Source organism: Rhinolophus hipposideros (genome assembly GCF_964194185.1).
Source record: "Rhinolophus hipposideros genome assembly, chromosome: 14".
In the NCBI taxonomy this organism is placed as follows: domain Eukaryota; kingdom Metazoa; phylum Chordata; class Mammalia; order Chiroptera; family Rhinolophidae; genus Rhinolophus; species Rhinolophus hipposideros.
This window is the reverse complement of record NC_138060.1, coordinates 57,696,726-57,715,331: the sequence shown is the minus strand read 5'-3', so window position 1 is coordinate 57,715,331 and position 18,606 is coordinate 57,696,726. Positions and strand designations below refer to the sequence as shown.

Here is an 18,606-nt window from a genome sequence, read left to right as displayed (position 1 = left end):
ATCTAGACAGAAATTTTTTTTTTAAATTAAGTTTCAGAAGAAAACAGAAATCGTACTAAGGGATATGTGGACACAGATAAAGCCATGTATGACGGTCATGGCCCCTCTGAATGCCAACCAGTGTAACTGAACACTCACTGGGTCCATGGTCCTATAACTAGCATTAACAGACCGGGCCATACTTAAAACTCAAGAAAATATACAGCAGCTGTCTTGTTGCAACTATCACAGTAAAATTTATTCTGTAAAATCAAGTCAAAGTACATTGTGCATAATTTAGCAAAGATCAAATACTGTAATAGATTTAAAAAAAACATTTAGCACCCACTGTATTTTGAGGAATTTGAGGATTGTGATTTTCTCTGCTAGCTCCATCTTCACAAAATTACATATTCTATAGGCCGAGGTAAAATTTAACTTTTAAAAACCCTCCTGTACAAGTGAAAACTGTCATTAGTCTAGCAAAGAATAATTAAGAGAGACTGGGCAACCTGTCACACAAAAATCTGACCCAAATTATCTGTATAGAGCTTGAATCTGGCCACCCAAGACACTAAAAAATAAAGGCTTCTTTTGTTCTTAAGGTAGAGAAATCTGACAACACAGAAATCTGACAACGCCTTGGCTCTCGTGTTTCCTTCTGCACTGACCTACTTCATCTGACAAGTGAGACATTCATTGGGAAGCTATCTGTCATGCTTCAGTGTAATTTGTATAATCTGCCTATTCGTCTGTAGGGGAGATGTTGAAAATAGAACATTCGGTATTTTTGGCAGTCAACAGTAATACAACCTTACATCTCTTAACCACAAGAAATTCCCTGATTAACCATTTTTAAAATGCAGCAGTCAAAACCATTAAACCATTATTGCTCTAGGTTCACTTTTTTAATTTACATAACCACCTTTCTCCTAGACAAGCAACATTAGCAAAACACAAGGCAAAAATGCCTTATTGGTGACAATCCCATTCAATTTTCAGAGGGTCTTTTCAGCAGCCAGTTACCACATAGAACTTATTCACATTTTTGAAGTTTACCTCATTTTAAAATAGCAAAAAAGTACTACACTGATGGTAGTCATTGTCAAATAGTTCAGTCAACCTTATAGAATTTTTGTAGTATGACTTCAACCACGTATATTAATCAACATAAACCTCTTAAAAAAACGCCAAAGAACCCAAGTGTTAGCTCATTTCTGGTGCCATGAGACGTAATAGCACAAGCTATTTTTATATTTTAGTGGTTAAAATATCCAGTTTTAGCACCCATCTACAAGTTAGATGTTAATGAAAATATATGATTTGGCTTATTAGAAGGTAACAGTCTTCAGTGAGGAAATCTATTCCTTTTGCAGCATCCTGGCTCATAGAAAAGAATATATTAATGGGGGGAGGGGAAGGACAGACTTTTAGTTAAGGCTTTTCAGTACTTGAATCACTTAAGTATTAATACCACGTTTCCCTAGAAGTGTAGAATTATCACACACAGAAGGTTCCAAGGAGCTATGCTGCTGCAGATATGTCAGGATGGATCACATTTAAAATGCTGAACATGGCTTTGCAGCCTTAAGTAGAGAACAGAAGAAAATCAGAAAAATTAATGCTAGTGATCAATTCCCATCTTTTTAACCAAAACGCTGTCTCATCGCTCCATTTCAAAAATGAAATAAAGTATGCTAAACAAGCGACAAATTTTTACATAAAAACAGTGAATTTTGATGCCCTGTATCAGTTATTAGACAAGGTAAATACAGGCAGACAAAGAAAATAAAGTGCACCGTTACAGTATATAAAATAATAGATTCAGAAGTCACTTTTTAAAATAGGCAATATAGACTGAAACACAGAAGTACCTGACATAGCAAAGTTAGATAGTAATTTAAAAAAAATTCAGTTGAAAAATTACCATGTTTCAGTACAGCAGAGAGACAAACCACCTTTTATTAAAGCTATTAGATTTGGAGACTCTTGCATGTTTCAACTTTGTGTAGGAGAAAAGAAAGGCATTGCTCTAGAAAGCACTAACTGGTTTAAATGCGCAAGCAGCTTCACAAAGAAAACATGTGCAAAGTGCAGTCAAGGACGCTGCCGGCTTCTCTCGTATCCCTTACTCTTCACCGCAGACTGCATTAGTTTATGGCCGAGGGATTCGTCAGACAGAGGTGTTCCCACGTCCCCTTCAGTCCACAGAGTCACAGATCTCCTTCACTTTCTGGTTGAAGTCTTCTGGTTGATCTGCGTACACATAATGCCCTGCCCCGAGAATGGCCTGGGGAAGGAAAAGCAGTCAGGTGGTCAGTGAGTGAAGGCCTTTAATACAACACAACGACAGAAGCAAAGACACTTGGCAATGAAAGTGAGAACAGCTGTATAGAAATAAAACAAAAGAATAAGCAACACTCTTCTGTAGTAACTAAGCTATTAGATATTTCCATGAAATAAAAAATCTGAGACCAAAGAAACTATCTATTGGACCTGACTAAAATTTTAACATGCAAAAAATAAAGAAACCATTCTACACTGAGCACTAATGAGAGGGCCAGCAGATGAACTGAACAGAGTGAGAATGTGCTGCTTTGTGAGGTGGGAGTCGGCTGAGGTGCTCTTGGGCCTGCCCCTCTGTCAGTCTCTCCCACCTCGAAGATGCTATGGCTCCAGGGACAGGCAAGGCCCCTAAGGAAGGCAATTCATTGTATGGACACGAAGATTTGTGTGGGTCAAACCCTACCACCATCACAAGTCACATCAGGTTTCTGACTGAGGCTGCAGGTACAGCTCAGTCAGGGATGTGAAAGCACAGGGGTGACATGAAATCTCACTGAAGACAAAGTAACAGAACAGACTTTATCACAACCCAAAACAAGCCACACACTTACTATCGTCTTCACGTATGAATGCGGTCGTAATGACTGGATGCTGGTGCCAGAATTGCCATCTATGCAGGACCGGGCACCATAGATGACCGAAACTGGAATGTCAGGATGCATTTTACCAATCCGCTGGAGCATTGGCCTTTTTGCCCATCCATAAGGAATAGTCATATTTTTGAACGCTGTCTCACCGCTTAAAGGAAAAGGGGGAAATCACATGTAAGACTTCTGGGGGTGAGTATGTACCACATTCCCACCTCTATCAAAATAGACTCATCTTTAGCTTCTCCCCCAGGTAAGTAAAACCTCAGCTTAAACAGACAATAATTTACAGACCCCACAGAAGATATATACTTGTGAAATACCCTACAGAAGACACGTACTTTTGTTAGGTAAATAAACAAGGATGCTCAAAACTCGAGCTGATTTTTAAAAAAGTCCTCTTCTAAATCAAAACATGCAACCCTAACTCCCTATCATTAGATGATTAAATTTCCTGTGGAGATAGTTAAAATATGGTTTTTCACTGCTTTTCCACAGGAGGTTCATGGCACTAGCTTTTTACCTCCAATGGCAAAGCCAATACCAAGATAAGAAGAAATTCAGATTAAGACTTCTTTGTGTATTGTTTATATTTTTTTTATTTTCTGCATATTATGATGTTTGACATCTTAAAAAAGCCTTTCTGGCTGGAGGGAGACTGACTCCTGGAGCTAGCCAATTCTTAGAGATGTCAAAGGACTCAACCAGGAGCATGCCTTTGATGTGGAACCAATCCCGAGCCTCTAACGCTGGCCCACACTTCCCAGGAGGCACCGGTCCTGTGCCTTGGTCATCCCAGGGCCAGGTACCGGGCAGAAAGAGACAATCCTATATCTTCGAGCCCACCAAAATTATTCAACTAGCCAGTCCCACACTGTTCACCCTGCCTCGCCCTTCCTGCAGATCCCAATAAAGGCGCTGACCTAGACTTTGCCCTGGCCCCTGGGTCCTGCCACCTGCCCAAATCTGGTACTTCCCGTGTGACCCCTCGGCATTCAGTGACCACCCCTCTCTAGGACCTGTGACTATAATAAACTGTTGTTTTGAGCCTATCCCGTGTCTTCTCTTGTGGCCACACTGACTGACCATCACATAAAAGAACAGAGAACACTGTGCAAGCTCCCAAGATGGGTCCACTGTGCTTCGTTTCTTCTTCCCTTGCAGCCCTGGGCATAATTCTGAATTGCCTTTTATGAAAAATTCAAGTTCCAACACAAGAAAGGCTACCCGGGCACGTCATCACGAAATGTAAGTGAAGAATACGACCATGTGGTACCTGGGACAGACAAGTAACAACTGCTGGAACAAGTCAATAAAGTGTGTAGACCTGATCCACCAGACCCAACTGCCCATGAGTCACAAAACATCAGTCTCCTGAGGATCCCGGAGCTCTCCAGCCTCCCTCACCCTGGGCAGAGAGCCTCTAACATGCTTTATGCAAAAGACTGAGGCTACAGCTCCTCCTCCATAGCTTCCACGGCCTCAGTCTTTCATAAAGCAGGTGTACATATTCTCTGCCGAAAGTGGGAGGGCAGGGGAAGAAAGTTAGGGCGGCTGTCTCTGTACCTAGCCTCTCAGCCTTTCACCCAAGTTTGGGTCTTAGAAAGGATGAGGTACCACTTGTATGTTTTAAAGTGTGGGCCATGGTCCCCCTATATTAGAATCATCTGAAGAATTTGGTATAGATGCAGCCCAGAACTGTGAAATCAAGTCTTAGAAACAGGGCTCAAGAACCACAGTTTTGACAAGCTCCCCCAGTAATTCTGGTACAGAAAGAAGCATGAGAACTGGTGTTCTAACCTTCATACTCCCTTCTTGATCCTCTCCCTAGCAACTCGAGGGGCTTGCCTTTCAGGTTCCTCCTAGCTCCCCACCGTCTCCAGGCTCTGTTTTCTCCACTGGTTCCTTACACACAACATCCATAAGTCATATTTAGAAAAAAGAAAGGAAAGAAAGAAGGGAAGAAAAGGAAGGAAGGAAAGAAGGAAAGAAGGAAGGAAGGAAGGAAGGAAGGAAGGAAGGAAGGAAGGAAGGAAGGAAGGAAGGAAGAAGGAAAGACTTATCTCTCAACTCTCCCTACCTCCTAGAGATGCCCAAGGCCAAGACTTCCTCAACTCATCCATCAGCACTTTAGGGGAAGAAAATACGTCGTGTTTTTTAATCTCCCATCATCATCCAGTACAATGTTTTACACAGTAGGTACTCCATGAATAGATGCGTAAATTAAGAAGTATTAGTTAATTACCTACTTGTCCTTTTAAATTTAGTCATTTAACTACTGAGAAAAATCTATTTCACGTATTTTCAGAAAAGAAAAGTCTAAAATAAAAACACAGTCAATTCAGAAGGATAACCTTACCTTGGAGTCTGCACGTTACAGTGGTAAATGTATTCTGTCACAGTATCGTCTTCAAACATTGAAGAATACTTCCGCTTGAAATCAGGCCTTAAACGCTGTACTAGACTTAAACCTATTTAACAGAGAGTGAACGTTTAAAATTACACGCATGTTTTAAATAATGAACTTATAGACCACTACAGAGTTTTAGTGTTTGCTTATATGAGTATTGTGTGCATACATACACACATGTATTCAAACACATAGGTATTGTAGGTGGACAACAGCACATAGCCTAGACGCTGCTCTTCTCAAGTTCCCCGAGGAAAGCTTAAAATAAGAACTAAAGGGAGTCTCACACTGACTTACAGATGTGCGTCAGTTCAAAAACATGTAAGTTCCTTTTCTAAGAAAATAAATTCTTTTAAACATGGCAGGTACAGAGAGCAGCACGAACATAAAATTAACTTATTAACTTGTATTTCTCCCATAATTAAAAGACATCAGCATCTAAGGAAAGGATTGAGATGTGCATATTTCTGTGAAAACTTAGTGCAGAATTTCTGCGTGGGCCACTGGCAGTACTCCCTGCTGGGCAATCCTCCGTGGCTCCTACGGTCACAGGGGCGAGAGGCAGGCGCGAGGCCCCCAAAGGAAAGAGGGTCAAGAGCAGGAGCCACGGTCTGGTCACTCTTTTCCTTCCTGGGGCCCCAGGCCTGGCCAGTTTCCCTGTCTGCTATCACTGCCTCCTGTTCTAGCAAGGTCTTATCTCAATAGTGGCCTTCCTTCCTGTTTCTGAAGGGTCTATATAGCTCCATCAAGACTTTCTGTGATGAAGCTGATATTCTACGTTACTCCCCACCACCACCACGTGCCAGCAACAATGGCAGGTATCCCCCCCTCCACCACCATCGTCTCCTAATTCCTTTTCATACTTCCTTTTCCCCATAATTGGTACTTGTGTAACTGTGGTCAAGTAAAATCTATTTGTATTTCAGGACTATACAGACTAAATGAAGCTCTTAAATAGTTCAAAGGAAGTCCAGACACCTAAAAAGAATGGCTCTACTCTGGCGGGGTGAACAGACTGGGGTAGGAGAGGGCTATCTATGAGAGCGTGGAGGGAGTGTACTGTGTCACCAGTTCAAGCCCTGTGCCCTCTTCTGATTCCTCCCGTCCCACTGTCTCCATCCCAAAGGAGGGCATTAGGGCAAGGAAAGGCCAGGCCCGGGCAGAGGGGAGCGAAATCACGGTCACGTATGCAGCCGTCATTGCCAGCCGCTCACCCACCCTCCAAGCCTCTCTTCTTCTCTTGCTAACAGAACCTGACTCTGGTGTATCAATTAGGCGGCAGTGTGCCCAGGAAAGCAGTCCCCTCACTCCAGCCACTGGAAACAAACCAGGATTAGCAGTCACAGAAACTTATACTTTTGCTGGTGGAAGAACTAGGGGTGGGCGGAGAGATAAGGGGAGGCCTCTGGGACCTTCGGAGAACACTTCCTTCCCTGACAAAGAGCATTGTGAAGAGAAGACCATTCTCTGTACTTGTCCTTCTTGATGCTCAGAGTGCTGCTTTGGGAGATGATGCTTCATGTTATAGCAGCCATGAAACAACTGTGAGGAAAAAGGTCAAGAGAATCGCAGTTCCAGGCCCAAACCCTAACACCAATGAACTAGCTACTGGGACAAACGCTGAAACCGCCCGCCTCCAGACTGCTGGTGAAGGAAATAATAACATGCCCTATGGTTTAAAGCCCTTCGGTTTTCAGTTACTTGCAGCTAAAAGCACTGCTAACTGATGAGGTTATAAGAGGACAAGGCAGAGGTCCAGACCATCCCCATCTGTGACAATGACGGAAGGGAATTCCCGTGGCTTTGGGCCTGAAACAGAGGAGTGGAGAGTTAAGTAAACTTAAATCAGAGACCAAACACTGGTCTCTGAAAATCTGACTAGAAAGACAAATCAGGGGTCCCCAGAATCACTGTGGAACAGGACGACTTTATCTTCTTAACACTCTGACATTATGGGGCAAGAAAGGAAATCTGTGAGTGTGATGGCGCGTGCTGCCCCCGCCGCCGGCCAAGTCGGGCCCTGGGACCTGCAGCTGGATGCCATCCACTGGACAAACGCCCTCTAATGCTCACCGACAGGTCAGCGTGGCACTTCTGCCCAGGCCCTGGCTGACTGATCTCATCCTCAGCATTTCCCGCCTTCTCAGCTTTGCTAACTACCTGTCATGTTTACAACAAGAAGACTCCTCTACTGAGGAGAAGAGCCTGGTTTCATTCATCTTATGCACGGACTGGTACTTTTTAGAGGAGGAGAAAAAGTAAGGTTCAGTTTTTTGTTGGTTGAAGATTTTGACAAACAATGGTGATCAGTCAACACGCCTCAACTGTTACTCTAGAAACGTTTTGCTTTCCAAGGACACAGATGTAAGCACTCACCAAAGGGCCCTGCAATCCTGAGGCCAGCTAACGGGTTGAAGGGAGTCAGTACTGCTCCCAAGGCTCTGATCCAAACTGGAATTGGTCTGTCTTGATCAGCAAGGTCTGGTCGCTCAGGAAAACCCCAAGGCTCCACTAAAATGAGATGATTAACCCTATCGGGGAAAGAACAGATTTAAGTTCATTTGGCAGATTCACCCTAGGACTCTCAAGAATTAACACGATTTATAAAGTAAAGGCTGAATGAACCACCTTCCAAAACCTTCACATTAAAGAGCAGATTAATGGCTGAACAGGTCACATCATGCTCGTATCACAGGTAAACTTTTGAGATCCGGTAGGATTTCAGAGGTGTATGGTGGAAAAAGGGCTTCATTTTTATGATACCTAAGGGTACCTGTAACTGTGTGACCATTCTTGAGAAACGGCGCTTGCTGTCATTGTTCAAGCTGCACTCCGGCAGATGACATAGATCACTGACCACCAGAAAAATCGAATGGCTCCATCTATCTCAAGGCTGACACTGCAGAAGCGACTGAAGATTAATACTACACTCGTAAAACAGCTTCAGACACCAACAATAGTTATCTTCTATGAACCAATCATTCTAAAAATTTAAGAGATGTTAGGACTTTAGATGGGTTCAAAAGGACTTTAAATGAACTTTGTAGAAACGTAAGGATAGTGTAGTAATACGGGCTGAAACCTGCCCGAGTTTGATTGGAGCGTGGAAAAGGAACACATCTACTCTGCCCTCGACAGCATGTTAAACCGCCTTAGACGCTTCCTGATTGTCTTCCTGACTGAGCGAAGAGATAGAAAAGCTTCAGTCCCACCTCATATAAAACTGTTTCCTATCACTCATAGTTTTAATTTTTCCATCTTACAAAGCCACTTCCTGATAAGGGAAAGCCAGACCCATCAGAGTGCTTCCAGGGGGCTGCAGCACCGTCTAATACATCACACAGATCCTAAACAGGGCAGAAAGGTCCTGCTGACACAAGACGATCTTCAACCCAAACAGCCAACAAATACCAGCAAAAGTCTCCGAAGGGGGATCTATCTGACAATGATTCTCAAGTCCTTTTCCTAAGTCATAATTGAAACAGAAAGGTAAAGAAACCAGAACATGGACATAAGTGGCTATTATTCCGGATATAAAATGTTGCTTTATTTTTGCCAGCAACCGTACGGCTGAGTTAGCAACGAGCCCTTTGCTTTGCCTGCATTTCCTCAAACAGAGCTCCAAAGGCCCTTGGAGAGGGTTCAGTCCACTCTTTCCCCTCCCAGATGAGAAGGAAGCTGAGCTGCCCTAGGTGACCGGCTCCAGGACATAAAGCTAGTTGATGGAGACTGGGCGAAAACCCGTATTTCCTGATTCCAGTCCACCATAGTAACCGATGCCAAGCCATTCGGCAGAAGGCTCTCTCTCCTAAAAACAGGCCAAGCAACAGAAAATAAGCACATCAGTAAAGTTTAACTTGTCAACTCTAGGCCAGTCCTAAGACTATACTCTAGATTTCATGGCACTGAGGAGGTTTGTAGAATGTAACTATGAATCTGTGTGGAGATACGTGATACAGGAGATTTCCATAGACTTAGAGTGACTTCACTGCTTAAAAGCTTTTTGTTTTTCAATTAAAGTTTACTGGGGTGACAATGGTTAGTAAAGTTATAGGTTTCAGGTGTACAATTCTCTAATACATCATCTATAAATCCCATCGTGTGTTCACCACCCAGAGTCAGTTCTCCTTCCATCACCATATATTTGATCCCTTTTACCCTCATCTATCACACCACCCCACCCTTACCCTCTGGTAACCACTATGAGACTGTTTTCTAATAGTGTATGGATGGGAAGGAGGACGGAAAATGAGTTTGTTTTGTCTGGAATGGCGGAGACGCTCTAATATTTTGATTTCCTCCTGAGTTGCTCTTATTACAGCATACATTGAGATGTGAGGAAGGGGGAGGGGAGAGGCGTGTCAGAGGTATGAGTAGAATTTATGAAATAGCCACCTAGTTGAAAACAGCAAAGACTCACGTCAGGAAACAGCTAGTGTTATTCACTATTGACTTACTTTCTAAAGAGAAAAATGAATTCCTTATTACAACATACTCTACCATAAAAGACGATTACATTTTTGTTATATATTTGTTATGGGATCTTGCCCGGTCTGCTCTCGGCTCTTATTGACCTGCTAACCCACGAAGGGGAAGGACAAAGGACGACTTGAGAGGGAGGAAAATTCTCCTGTATCTCTAGTTGTGTGATTATTTTGTTTTTGCCTTAGTTTTGGCTTGCCTTGTTTAATATGGATCTTCAAAATATTGTCCCTAGGTAAAAATGCCAATTTAACAAATTATACAAAATATATGCACTAGAGCAGATGACCTTTTTTTTTTTTTTTCCAAAGAGAGTAAATTGCCCCAACTGTTCAATCCTGTATCCTCATCCTAGCATGGAGTGTTCAGTAAACATTTGGAGTGCTATGTTTTTCCACTTGGCCCTTGTCTATAAGGATGTGAAATTTTCTACGGTATAATCATAGGGTAAGCAAAGGAGTCAGTCCAGTCTGGATTTTCAGGTCCCCAAAATGGCATTAGGACACCACACTTATTTCTGATATTAATCTTGGAGGTCATTACTCATTAGTGGTAGTAAAATCCATTCAGAGCCAGAGTCAGTCTGATTTTTGAAAAATAAAACTATAATTTGGAATAGAAAAATATGTTAACAAGCATGAGTATCATTCTACAAATCTGTTTCTCTCTCTGTCACACACGCTCACCCACACGAACACACACAATTCTTACTGAGGGTTAGGATTAAAAACTTTTGAAAACAATTTTTTAAAAGCTCTGCAACAACGTCTAAAGTGTAGTTATGTATCACCTGCTTTTACTACATGTGAAAGACCTCAGAAAATAACGTGTTAGTTTGGTTGTAAGGATTTTAAACGAGATAGACCATGCAAAGCACTTAGGTTGGTGGCTATTAAATAATAAACATCAAGTAAATGTTAGCTAGTTATAGTAATAAAAATAAGAAGACTACTAGAGAAGAATTTATTCCAGGGAGCCTACGAAAGACAGCGGCTGGAACCATGTGAGCAGTGAGTTATTTAATGTTTATTCTTTAGGAAAGCCTGATCACAGGTTTTAGTTATTTAGTTATAATTTTGCACCAGACCAAGCTCCCTATCGTCCCACCTCCTTTTCTAGTGAAAAGAACATCTCCTCATTTGATAAAAGTTATTTGCTTTTAATGTACATCTAAACTATTACAGTAACTCAGACCCTACCCTCTACCATTCCACAGAGGATGGCCTGATGGGATTGCTCACATCTAGGATTAAGGAATAGGCCTAGTCAGACAGCCTATGTGAGTCATCCTATTAGACATCTTTGTCAAGAATCAGAGACTGATTCAAACTACAGGAAAAACAAAGAACAAGTAGAGCCGGAACAAGAGAACAGCACATCAGTTGTGACACACAAAGAGGCAGTCTTGTCCCGATCAGCCATTAGCGTAGGTCTTGAGATGGGAGCAGCCTGAGGCGCAAAGGGCAAAGCGGTGGACGACACAACAGCTCTAACACACTGAGACAGCGGAATCTAAATGCTAACGAGGACATGTACACCTGATTTTCATGAGTTTTAAGTTCAGCCACCAGCCAGGTATAATAAAACAAGAGTGATCAGACCCAGAACCAAAATGCACAAAGGAATTACAGGACCCATCATGGAACAAGGAAAGGAACAACAAAGGACCAGAAAGAACTTTACATGTGCACAAATGAGCTATTCTCAAGATGAAGTGAACACCAGGTATTTCCCGTTGGTTCCAAGCCACTCGGGGAGAATGGGGCAGGTCCAGAGAACAAACTAAATACCTCCAACTTCAGATCAGTACAACAGCCTTTCTTCTCAGGAGGGGCTAACAAGAAATGCTCAGCCCAGCTCTGCATAGTCAGGGCACAGAGGCAGGCAAGTTCAAAGGTCAGATGATCTGAAAACCTTTCAGTGGAGAAGACAAGTGTCACCTAGTTTACTGTAACTTGGAATGGGTTCTCTTTGCTAAACACTTTCTAAGTTAATACAAGTTTCTTAGGGTCCTTTTCCTGAGTTTGTAACAAATACCTATAAAACACAGAGTCTTTGTGTGGGGACCTGAGCAGCCAAGGCCAGAAGGAAAGGAACACTAAAAGAAAAAACTGAGCACATAGATAAAAAAAAAAAGGAGAGGGCATCTTTGGCTATTATTGCTGGCTTACTCTGCTCTCCCTCCATTCCCACCTTAAGGTGATCAGACACTGCTTGACGGAAAAGGTTTTACAGAATGGCAGCCCAAGACACCTCACACAGTGAGTGGCCCTACTGTTTGTGACACAGTGTGCTAATCTGCAAGTGAAATTACAGATGGCATCTCTAACTATTACACATGTGCTAAGAGAACTGAGTGAACTATGGTCATTTGGGGGGAAGGAACACAGGCAGGGGTTGTGCCCCCGGTGGAGTAATCTATTAACCAGCTCCTAATGTCTCTGCCCACCAGCCAATGGCTTTTCCAGAACAGCCGGGAAACCAGCCAGTAGAGGGCCTTTGCAGTTCCTGTCCCCACTGCCCAGAATGCTCTCCTGCTACTCCCCTTGAGACTCAACCTCAACTCACATTGCACTTCTTTACTTACCATACTGGACCCCAAGACTGGGTCAGGTCCTCATCAAGAGTTCTCACAGTACTGCCCACCTCCCCTTCACAGCCCTTGTCACCGCCGTCATGCTACTCATGGGGCTGTTTAATTGGTGTCTCTTCCCCCAATGCACTGTGAGCCTACTGGCACACTGTCACTCAACATTATTTAAACACAACCAATCTGCTGAAATTTAATGTGAGAGCATTTCATCATCACCAATATTTCAATAAAAGAATCATCTAGATATTTTCACATAAAGTATCACAATTGCTAAATACTCAGTTTTTAATCAGTATCAAGAATCTGGGGAAAATATGGGGTCACTGCCACAAGTTAGGCTATAGAACAACTTTCATGGACAGAGGCACTCTGCTGCTTGTAGAGATAAAGCACCCAGGCTGACCTAATATATCAAAACTTAGAGAAAAATTGATCACTTTTTATTTGTTCTCTAGCAGAAGAATCCTTCCAAAACAAATACATTAAACAAGGCACTTTCACTCTTCTCCTCAAAAATAAAATAATTCACATGTCTTGAAAACAAAGAACAGAAGAATGGAGAGGCAGATTAAGACAGATAAAGACAGAAATAGGTATGGATTGGGACATTAAGTCTCAACAAGTAAAATGTTTCCCTCCATGCATAGAAACTACAGAAATTAAGGAGCTGTTGTTTTACTTAAGAAATGTTTGTTATACCTGAGGAGGCAAAGAAAAAAATAATATTCTCAAAGTCCATTAAGAGAGGGAAAGAGAGAAGGAGAAGGAGGGGAAGGAGGGGAGGGAGGAGAGAAAAGCAGAGAAGATACACGGTGAGTAAAGGAAATTAACTGAATCTCATTTGGAATCTATTAGACCCTTTTGTCTATCCTCTCGCCCGCGCCTCCCTGCAAAATCTTGCTGAAATGCAATGATTTATGTTAATCTCATGACAGAATAATAAAAATGGTACTTGTGGGGTAGGCTATGGTAGGGGAAGGGATTATGGGGAAATGTCTATACCCTCCTCTCAATTTTGTTGTAAACCCAAAACTACCCTAAAAAATAAAAATCTTTTTTAAAAAAGGGGTACTGGGATCAAGTGAAAGTTGGATAAGAGACATTTAGAGTGGTAGTTCCATACTTGCTTAGTTGATACCAGTAAAACATCAACTGAAGCATATTTAAAGTTTTACGAGTTTGAGCACAAGTCGATTGGAAGCAGGCAGAACCAAACCAGAAGTGGTTAGGAGTGCTCTGCACACAGGAGCTGGGAAAGACTGGCTGCATGTGATTGGCTGTCCTTGGGTTTGGATTTCATAACCATGAGGCATTCACAGGCTTCGACTGGGGTTTTCTTATGCAGGAGAGCCACAGCAGGCTAGTGGCCTCCTGGTTTCATTCATTTAGCACTGGGCACCCACCATGTGTCAAGCAGTGTTCCAACCGAACTTCATTCATGATTTGGGATATCTAAGAGTCCAGAGAACCTCTTTATTTCAAAATTAACTTTTGTTTAATAATTTCAGTAATGCAGTTAAGAATATAAGCTTGACCATCCAACAAGCTCTGTAGATTTCCACTCAGTATTTGGTAGCAATCGGCCAATTTAAACATGCAAATTATTTCAAGCATTTGCATATCCATTGATTGCTAATACTTAGTAGTTCTTGGTCCTGACACAGTACTTTAATTTCTAGCATTAGGCACAAACATTTATAAACCACTTTCTATAAATGTAGTCAGTCAAAGGCAGGGATCACTGGCTTTGTTTTAGATACTGTGTTTCCCCAAAAACAAGGCCTAGCCGGACCATCAGCTCTGATGCGTCTTTTGGAGCAAAAATTAATATAAGACCCGGTATTGTATTACATTATACCAGGTCTTATAGTATATTAAAATAAGACTGGGTCTTATATTAATTTTTGGTCCAAAAGACGCATCACGGCTGATGGTCCGGCTAGGCCTTATTTTCGGGGAAACGTGGTACCTGTTCTGCCTCCCGTATCATTCAAAATATGTTGCTATTCTCTTTCATAGATGATTTTGAAGTGTTCATTCCCTTCTGAATCAACTAAACCCTTTATTTCTTTAACTATTTCACAACTGTGACATCTCAAAGGGTAAATACCACACGATAGACATACCAAACAGCTGATAAGAAACAAAGGCGGCCCAACCTCCCTGTTGTCTTATACCAGAAAAGTCTCCACTTCATTCTCGTACTTGGTAGGTATTGGTCATTGAGAGGAGGACACAATTAAAGCCAGGAGTCCCAAAAAGCCAACAAGGAGAAGAAAATTTGGATTTCTTTTGAAAGACCAGGTCTGCCAGTTGACAAGAGTATTACCCTCTAGCATAGACAGGAGTATGAACTCTTCAGAAAAATCACGTGTAAATGCTGAAGTTTAGGTAAAGAATCTATAAGGAAAAAGTGGGCTGTTCCAGAGGAAGGAAACCTCAGGGACACAGGCCTGCTGCTCCACATGTCAAATTCTGTCCCAACGGCCCACCTAGAGTTACGCAAAGGGCCACCTCATGGTATGTGACGCTCTCTGAAAACGACCACCCTCCCAGGTCTCGGCCACAGACTTCAGTGTCACAGGTAGTTGTAATTGTGGATTTAGAAATTAGTCCAATAGAAAAATACATTGGCAGCACAAATGTGCTCATCTTTTTTGTTTTTTTTCCAAAAGATGAACAAAACAAAAATGAGGTTTTCTATTTTCTTAGCACTGTAATGTGACCTCCTCTCAGAGTAGCAACATAATAATAAGAAATAGCACAAGAAAAGGTAAAGAAAGGGGTAGATCCTACCAAGATTCTGAAGCAAACAACTATCAGTTCAATGACTCTGAAAAAGAATTCTGTAACAATGCAGGTTAGGGCACAGCAGAATCAAAAATCCTGTGAGATACACTATGCAGATGCATTTTCTGTGGTTTAGAGATGAAGAAACTAAAGCTTGGAGGATAAGCCAAAAGATAGCACTAGCATTTAGGTCTTCTCATTTCCAACCTCCGGTTTCCTATCACAGCTTACTATAACCTAGAAAAGGTTAGGAAAAACCTGCTGAATCCATAGATCTAATGATAATAATAGTAAGCAATACCACCACAACAGTTTTCACTCGTGGCTTAAATTGTATGCATTCTAAGTTTAACAGACTAGAAAGTCCTTTTTCAGGCTTTCTATCCATGTATAATAGGAAAATGTGTAATACTAGGAAAATCGGACTGCATTCTTTCCACTACTAAACTGGCCCTCAGTTGTGACTATTTGGTCAACAGGGTCCTTTAGGAGAATCCTGCTCGTAAGGCTCAGATGGGCAGCTAGAGAGTAGCACGTGGGTGCCTGTGTTCTGTCCCGAGCACTCACCTTGACGGGTACTTCAGTGAGTAAGCAGCAGCCAAAAAGCCACCCAGGTTGTGTCCAAGCAGGATCACTTTCTCCAGGCCGAGGGCACACCTCCACTCTTCAATGGATTCCACGAACTGATTCTCCACTTCCTCGGCCTCACTCTCAAACCTGGGCCTGCTACTTCGCCCAAAGCCCAGCAGGTCAAAAGCATAGACGGGTCTATCGGTGCAAAGGTCTCCAAAATTCAGTGCCCAGAGTCCAAGACCTCCTCCAAAACCGTGGAGGAGGACAAGTGGAGTCTTATGGGGAATATCGTGAGAGAACTTCAGTGTCCATATTTTATTTCCATTAGATATACGAACAGGTTCTTTTTTGTATGCACAGGGGACACCTAATAAAAACAAAAAAGGTAAATTCTGCTTAGCTTCACTACTTCTGAACAATCAGAAATTCTCAGAGCAATCAAAACTTAAGAATCTAGAAATCATCTGGTGTCTGTTCATATAATTTTAGCCTTTGTCATCCCTAAAACAAAAAAGGATATATTTCATTGAAGCAATTCCTAATTACCATATTTTACACTTAAGCGGGAAGATCCATCTCAGACAAGTCTCAGGTACCTGCGGCCAAGGTGTTCTGTCAAGTCATGTAAGCTCTTTGGACGTCTTTCCACATCTATCAAAGGAGGGTATTACACTCCTGGGACTGGAGGGGAACTCAGTGTTCACTGAATCCGTTATGTGTAGGTCTCTGGCTTTGCAGACAAAAAAGAATGCCACCTTGACTTTGTCTAACCCTTGAAGATTAAAGCATTGAAGACTGAAGTTCAGAATTAAAGAAAGATTTTTCTCTAAAAAGTAAATCATGGATCTAGGGAAGGATGAACAGTATCTGTATTGAACACATAACTGCAATCTTACATCACTTCCGAGTTTACTAGAAGAAAGGAGGCAGAGTATGGATGAGACACAGGTAGTGTGAGCTCAAGTCCAATAAGCTCCCTAGAAAATGCAAATAATCACAAGTTTGTAGACAAAAACTCTTACTTGCCTTCAATGCCGTGGGACTAAAGACTTTAAATCTCCCCCCCAAATACACTGAAGATGAAACTAATTTGAAATTCATTCACATCAGATGATTAACCAAAAGCTACACGTTAGATGTACCCCTTCGTTATTTGTACACAGTCACCTGCAGTGGACAAACCCTGGCGAACTGGGAGTTTCTGCCTTTGAACAGAAGAAATAATCTCAGGTTTTGTACCCACATAGTGGCAGCAAGGACAAAACCCAGCATTCATGAGGACTATTAACAGAGCTCATGCCACCAAGTGGAGGGAAATGCCACCAGTTTAGAACAGGAGACAATCCAGCACTAAAGCCGAACCAAACCACGTCAGCATCCTGGACAAGATGTCTGCATATTCCCACAGAATCACCTGCGACCGCCCTTAGAGCGCTCGCCCACCGTATCAGTCACTTGCTTCCAATCTGACACTGACCCAGGGGCCAATCCTCTCCTGAAGCAGCAGCAGGGAATCAATGTGTGCTCAATGCGTGCACTGAGCACCTAGCCCCTTTTCATCTCCTGACAAGAACCTGGTTGTTACTGAACTTTTAATGAGAAACAAATACCAAGCTCAAGCACACTGTGTATTTACCTGGGGATACAGGTGACAGCACTAGCAAACAGGACATCCATAAACAAAGGTACACATGGTCACAGAATGAAAACAAGTGAAGTCTCACTTTCCTCAGAGCCGGCAGCACGCTGGGCCTCTGCTGATGGGAAACAGACATCCAGACTCTGAGCGGTGCCCTCCACCTTCCTCAGCAGGTTCTCATCACGCTCAAGGTTGAGCTGCCCTTTAGGCACTTCAGATGCAGGGTATTAGCCCCTTCCGGTGCCATCCACTCCACCGAGGGGATAACACGCGCCTTTAACACGAAGTTGGGGTTCAAGTCCACGCGCTGATGCAGGCCCCGCTGGCCTGGAGGCACAGGGAGGCACCGTGCCCTCCCCCCTCCACACATTCAGCTCAGCAGCTTGTCAGAATCGTGTTTTAGTAAAGCACAATGACAGCTTTCCCAGCTCTGTGAAGAACAAGATTACCCAAGTATATACAGCGAGTAGAACTTCATTTTCATCCTGAATCCACGTACGATGGCTGACTGTCCCTTCCTATGGATACCTCCAGTTCTGATCACTTACTCCCAGATCATTCAAATCACAAACCAGAAAGCTCATGCGTGGTAGAGGGGATGAAAACCAACACCTGCACAGACACACGATAACCAGCTATGCCAGCTGCACCGCTTAACCCTCTCCTCTGAACTGTTTCAGCAGCCTCGAACCGCACAACAAACACTATGGCTTAGAAGTATACCCACAGACACCGGGAACACCCTGACACTACTAGTTTGCCTAAATTTCAGTGCCCATTACAAACAAACAAGAGACAAGGTTTCCACAGCACTACAAATGCAGAATTAGAGAATCCAAGAATACTAGAACCAGAAGGAATTCATCACCCTACCCCCACGCTTCACAGGTAAAATACAGGAAGCTGAGAGAAGTACCTTGCCCAAGATCCTGTACCCACCTGACGGCAGATCTGGGCCTAGACCAGGTTACCTTGTTCTGGTCCAGTATCTGTTCCACTCTACAAAGGCTACCTGCCCTGGAACACCTAGAACCTGTTCTCAAAGAGTAGTCTAGGGACCTCTGGGAACCCCTGAACCCTTTTAGGAGTACTACCAGGTCAAAACTATTTTTATAATACTAAGACTTTATTTGCCTTTTCACTCTCATTCTTTAATGAGTATACAGCAGAATCTTCCAGGGATTACATAATAGGTGACTGATTACCA

General features: G+C 42.7%; 1 protein-coding gene across 1 annotated transcript in view; it reads right to left on the bottom strand.

The window, feature by feature from the left end:
• Positions 1-211: 211 nt before the first annotated feature.
• The window catches only part of ABHD5 (abhydrolase domain containing 5, lysophosphatidic acid acyltransferase), a 31,145-nt gene continuing 12,750 nt past the window's right edge, over positions 212-18,606 (bottom strand). The window contains exons 3-7 of the mRNA XM_081073327.1: positions 15,755-16,127; positions 7,699-7,853; positions 5,272-5,383; positions 2,877-3,063; positions 212-2,269 (exon numbers count right to left, since the gene is read on the bottom strand). Coding sequence (XP_080929453.1) covers positions 2,180-2,269; positions 2,877-3,063; positions 5,272-5,383; positions 7,699-7,853; positions 15,755-16,127 — 917 coding nt within the window. The 3' untranslated portion in view covers positions 212-2,179. The remainder of the gene's footprint in view (positions 2,270-2,876; positions 3,064-5,271; positions 5,384-7,698; positions 7,854-15,754; positions 16,128-18,606) is intronic.